Consider the following 6,000-nt stretch of genomic DNA (forward strand, 5'->3'; position numbering starts at 1 on the left):
GTGTGTCTTAATTATCTAGTGCTGCTATTGCAGAAACGCCCCAAGTGGGTGGCTTTAACAAAGAGGAATTTATTTTCTCACAGTCTGTTGTTGTTGTTGTTGTTAGGTGCCGTTGAGTTGGTTCTGACTCATAGAGACCCTATGCACCACAGAATGAAACACTGCCCAGTCCTGCACCATCCTCACAATCCTTGTTATGCTTAAGACCATCGTCTCAGCCTCTGTGTCAGTCCATCTCGTTGAGGGTCTTCCTCTCCTTTGCTGACCCTCCACTTCACCAAGCATGATGTCCTTCCTCAGTACTGATCCCTCCTGATAAAACAGGTCCAAAGTATGTGAGATGTAATCTCACCATCCTTGCTTCTAAGGAGTATTCTGGTTGTACTTCTTCCAAGACAGATTTGTTCCTCTTTTGGCCGTCCATGGTATATTCAATATTCTTCTCCAACACCACAATTCAAAGGCATCAATTCTTCGGTCTTCCTGATTTATTGTCCAGCTTTCACGTGTATATGAGGGGATTGAAAACAGCCTCACAGTCTAGGAGGCTGGAAGTCTGAATTCAGGGTGCTGGCTTTAAGGGAAGGCCTTCTTTCTCTGTTGGCTCTGGGGGAAGGTCCTTGTGTCTTTTCCTTGGCTCCTTGGTGATCTTCATGTGGCATGGCATCTATCTTCCTCCATCTCTGCCTGCTTAATCTGCTGCTTTTATATCTCAAAAAAGATTGACTCAATACACATCCCAAACTAATATTACCTCATTAGCATAACAAAGGGGAGAACACCCAAACCTGTTGCCATAGAGTCCATTCCAACTCATAGCTACCCTATAGGACAGAATAGAACTGCCCCATAGGATTTCCAGGGAGGGGCTGGTGGATTTGAACTGTTGACCTTTTGGTTAGCAGCTGAGCTCTTAACCACTGTGCCACCAGGGCTCCATAACCCATTCCCACATGAGATTATAACCACAGGTGTAGAGGTTAGGATTTACAACACATATTTTTTGGGGACACAATTCAATTCACAACAGCATGCTAACCATGAGTGTCAAAAAATAAGATTAATTCATCTAAGGACCAACTTTGAAGCAAGTGGAATTTTTATTTATTTTTTATTATTGTACTGTAGATGAAAGTTTACAGTACAAACTAGCTTCTCATTAAACAATTAGTGCACATATTGTTTTGTGACATTGGTTACCAACCCCACGACATGTCAACACTCTCACTTCTCTTGGGTTCCCTATCATCAGCTTTCCTGTCCCCTCCTACCTTCTAGTCCTTGCCCCTGGGCTGGTGTGCCCCTTTAGTCTCGTTTTGTTTTACGGGCCCATCCAATCCCTGGCTGAAGGGTGAACCTCAGGAGTGACTTCATTACTGTGCTATCCAGGGTCAATACTCTTGGAGTTTTCTCCAGTCTCTGTCAGGCCAGTTAAGTCTGGTCTTTTTTTGTGAGTTAGAATTTTGTTCTACATTTTTCTCCAGCTCTGTCCAGGACCCTCTATTATGATCCCTGTCAGAGCAGTCAATGGTGGCAGCCAGGCACCATTTAGTTGTGCTGGACTCAGTCTGGTTGAGGCTGTGGCAGTTGTGGTCCATTAGTTTTGTGAACTAATCTTTCCCTTGTGTCTTTAGTTTTCTTCATTCTCCCTTGCTCCCGAAGGGGTGAGACCAGTGGAGTCTCTTAGATGGCTGCTCCCAAGCTTTTAAGATCCCAGATGCTACTTACCAAAGTAGAATGTAGAACATTTTCTTTATAAACTATGTTATGCCAGTTGAGCTAGATGTTCCCCGAGACCATGGTCCCCATAGCCCTCAGCCCAGTAATTTGGTCCCTCAGGGAGTTTGGATGTATCTGTGGAGCTTCCATGACTTTGCCTTGGTCAAATTGTGCTGGCTTCCCCAGTATTGTGTACTTTCTTACCCTTCACCAAAGTTACCACTTATCTATTGTCTGGTTAGTATTTTTCCATCCCCACCCCTCCCTTCCCTCATAACCATCCACGATTGTTTCTTTTTGTATGTAAACTTTTTCATGAGTTTTTATAGTAGTGGTCTCATGCAATATTTGTTCTGCAAATGGAATTTTTAATTAAAGTTCTAATTACATTGATAGTGTAAATTTATTCAATGGGAATTCCAGGAAATTTTAGGGTTCCTTCTCTTTTTCTTTAGCAGATGCCACTCTGTGTTCCATCTCTCTAGGTTGCTGATTGGACTTTTACAAGAGTGCTCCAGTTTCAGTATGCCACAAACTCTTGATGATTCTCAGGCTTCTAGTTTGTGGCACTTTATTGCTGTGTCAGGGACTGAAGTTTATAGAGTTGGCTTTGCTGTTTGTCAGCAGGTGAAGTGGTTAAGTATGTGGTGAAGAGGAAAAGAGAAAAGTAAATGGGTAGAATCTTATGTGTGCTTTCCTGCCTCCTACTCAACTGTTGGGCATTGGTCAAAAGACACGATGGCACCTCCAGTGAGGTGAGCATGGTTGGCTTGGGCAGAGGAGACCGGGTGCCCTGCACTGCCACAGGGAGCCACCTGGGCCTCACACCTCTTACCTGTGCTCTCTTCTGTGAGACTAGACGTCGGCCTCAGCACCTCTAAGATTCTGTCCAGTTCTGACTGTGGCCACAGTCAACACTAACTGGTGACAGAGGATTTGCTTCCCTTACCCGCTGGGAAATCTTTGTTTCCTTCTGCAGAGAGGCCATTTTGATCACCATCCAAGCTTCCTTCCTGCAGAACCAAGCAGTTCCTGTCTTGATGGCTCATCAATACCTCCGTGCAGAAGTGGAGACGCAAGTCATAATTGCCGCGGCCATCCTGGCAGGCGTCTACATGCTGATTATATTTGAGGTGTGTTTGTGTCTGCTTTGCCCACAAGTAAGAACATTCTAATGTATTAGGCCCTGAGAGGGCTCAGTCCCAGCTACTTTATAAAAATGGAGAGTGTTACCACGTGTGGTGCGCATCCCCACTGTATGCAGAAAACTAGACTGTGTTGGAATTGGTTTTCTGAATCTTGGCAAGATGAGTTTCTGAGATATAAGGAGAAGCTTGCCTGAGAAGATTGAGTATGCGCATTATTCTCACCCTCACTCTGCCCCTCACTGGAACTATAACCTTGTTGGGACAAGATTTTAACCTCCCTAAAACTCAAGGTCTTCATCTATAAGATGAGCCCGTTAACGTGTCCCTACCTGCTTCTTTAGATGACAGCTATGACGGGGACTCGGGTGTTCTCAGGGCTGTGTGCATGGAAGGGTCATTTATTTGCTACTTTATCAAATCAGCTAATGAGCATTTTCACCAGTGGACTTACGTTCTATAAATTTGCTGTTTCTGGACAACTGTAAATGTGGGTGCATCTTAAAACAGTAAGAAGTATAGGCTCTGCCTGTGCTGGGCACTGTGGACTTAATTGTGAAATGGCACTTTACAGTAGCACATGCTGAGAAGCAGTGGCCCAGTAAGTCAAGCCTGGAAGGTCAGTGCCATGTGACTGAGGTAGGTATGAGCAGTAGCTGGGAGTTGCTGAGGAGGTGGTGGCAGGAGGATAGGCCGGGAAATTTTAGAAATTTGCGTTCGGTTGTCTAGGTCTCCTGGCACGTGGGGAGGACAATACAGTGATTCTCAGGGGACGGGAGATTATGTGTGCCTGCTCCCCAAGAACCTTCCTGCCTTCAGTCAGAGAGACTGCCCAGGGCCAACAGTCCCCAAGCACAGCAGTCAGTGGGGTAAGCCTGCTGTTGTACCAGTGATCTGGCCACAAGGAGATGGTAAGCACTGGTGGACTGAGACCATTTGTTACTATTGCTGAGATAGCACAACAAAGTCAGCACGGTGCCTGCTCCACATCCCACAGGTGGCGCTGACCCCCAGGGCCAGGTGACAGTGGCCCGAGTGTTGGGTGCTCTGCAGTGGAGTTTCCACGAGGCAACTGATCTGCTTTATAGCCTGCGGTTGCACTTGAAGGGACAAGGTATAAAGGCCTCTGCCTTCCTGGGAGCAGGGAGGTGGGTGAGAAACTGCCTTGGGGCAGTGTCTACAACTCAGGGAGCCCCTGCAGGATAGAGCAGCGGGAAGGAGTGACCTGTGGTGGGGTAGGGACAACGGTGCCTGCGTGGCCTGTGCAGATATGAGCAAGGGGGCCAAGGGGACAGGGTGCAGCTGCCCTGCAGACATGTGGCCTTGAATGGGCCCCCTGCTGCTCCGCTCATGCTCTTCCTCAGAGGCTTCAGGTTTGACATGGGATGAGGGCAGTGGGGCCTGTGACCCAGCTCTTCCTGAGAGAGCCACAGGGCAGAGTAGGACAGGAACAGTGGTTAATGTCACACAGCTTTGAGGATGAGAGAGCAAGTGCCTCTTCCCTCCTCTTGGTCTGGCCTTTGCTGTTTGTTAGCCCACCGCTCATCCCCATGGCAGGACAGTGCTGCAACAAGCCAGCTGCACTCTCTGGGAAGGATTGGAGGGTGCCCACCCCACCATGATCAGAGTGTGGGCCCAACTTGATCCAGAGCAAATGGCTCTGGCCCCAGGGCTGAGGCTTCTGTGGAACCTGGTCATGAATCAACTTGTCAAGACACAAGCTGGCCACAAGGAAAGTAGTGATGGTTCCAGAGTTAACGTGAGTCCTTGAGCTGATGTCTGGAGTGTGGCCCGTTCTCCTAAGGGACCAAATGTAGGAGCACCCTCAGATGTTTCTGCGCTGTGCATGCTGGAAGAGTGCCTCCTGCCTCTGGGTGGGTGTTCTTCCCCTCGATGTTAACCAATTACAATCAAAAGAGATAAAGGTGGGAAACTTATCACAAGTTCTTCAAGTCCTACTGCCTGGTACTGGCTCATCCATCCAGATGCTCTGCCTCTTCAGCTTTTTTCCTCAATGATTTCTTTGTAATGTTCAAAGGCCAGGGCTTCCCCTCTCTCTCACCTTTGATCATGGGTACCCCGCCCTCTGAGACACAAGCCAGGGTTGAGGTAATGGCCTCAAAATCCCAACCAAAGGCTCTCAGGTGGGCTTGACTGTTTGTATTTTGTGTGCTTACATGCTGTGGCCTTGCCTGAGCTGCCTGTTGCCCAGGGGAGCTGCATCCATGGCTGGCCTGGGGCCTCAGAGCAGAGGTGGCAGCTCTTTGGAGGGGAGGAGGGTCCCCAGGTAGTTGAAGCCTGAATTTAAACCCTGGTGCAGCACTTACCAGCTGGTGGCTGTTAGCATGTTAGTCACCGTCCCTATGTCTTGGTTTCCTTGCATGCAGGAAGAGACTGGCAAGCTGATTGGGTGTGGGAGGCATCTGGTGTGGCCACCATGCAGACCAGCCAGCCTGGGAACGCCGGAATCTGCCCAATGTACGAGGCCCAGTGCATGAGGCCCACAGGTGTTGAGGGACACTGGGGTGCCAAGGTAACTGCTGGGACATGTCTAAGTCACGGAAGCTTCCGCTCTCATTGGCTTGTGGATCGGCTTGAACGTGGCTGAGGGCTAATGGGGGCCACTCTTCTTACGAGGACTTACTGGTCAGGATTGTCTGTGTGAGGGCACCCCGTCAGCTGAGGCCCTGGTGTGCCATGAAGACTCAGGAGCTCCTTTGTTCTGAGTCTGACCCACCTCCACTGGATGGTGGAGGAAAGAGGGTCAGGACTTTTCCTCCCCAGTGTCTGGTTCAGTGCAGTTTTTATGGTTCTTCTTATTACTTGACTTCATACCTCCTTAGTGTGTATTGAATTTCTTTCCATTTTTATGGGGAAGAATACTAATTATATACAATGCCTTAAAATATGAACACACATGCTTTTATATACTTTTTAAAAAATTTTTTTTATTGTTGTAATTAAATGAAGTTTACATTTCAAGTTAGTCTCCCATACAGAATTTATTTATTTTTTACATACGTTGTTATGAGACCCCAACCGCTCACCCCATTCTGCGACAGCACACTCCTCCCCTCCGCCCCTGATTCCCCATAAACATTCAACCAGCTCCTAACTCTCTCTGCCTTCCCATCTC

At 48.0% G+C, this 6,000-nt stretch overlaps 1 protein-coding gene across 1 annotated transcript in view; it reads left to right on the forward strand.

The window, feature by feature from the left end:
* Nucleotides 1-6,000, forward strand: part of OCA2 (OCA2 melanosomal transmembrane protein) — a 209,404-nt gene that overhangs the window by 28,064 nt on the left and 175,340 nt on the right. Inside the window, exon 11 of the mRNA XM_023727843.1 lies at nt 2,699-2,852. Within this exon, the coding sequence (XP_023583611.1) occupies nt 2,699-2,852 (154 nt within the window). The remainder of the gene's footprint in view (nt 1-2,698; nt 2,853-6,000) is intronic.

The sequence above is a fragment of the Trichechus manatus genome, unplaced genomic scaffold (genome assembly GCF_000243295.1).
Source record: "Trichechus manatus latirostris isolate Lorelei unplaced genomic scaffold, TriManLat1.0 scaffold00019, whole genome shotgun sequence".
NCBI lineage: Eukaryota > Metazoa > Chordata > Mammalia > Sirenia > Trichechidae > Trichechus > Trichechus manatus.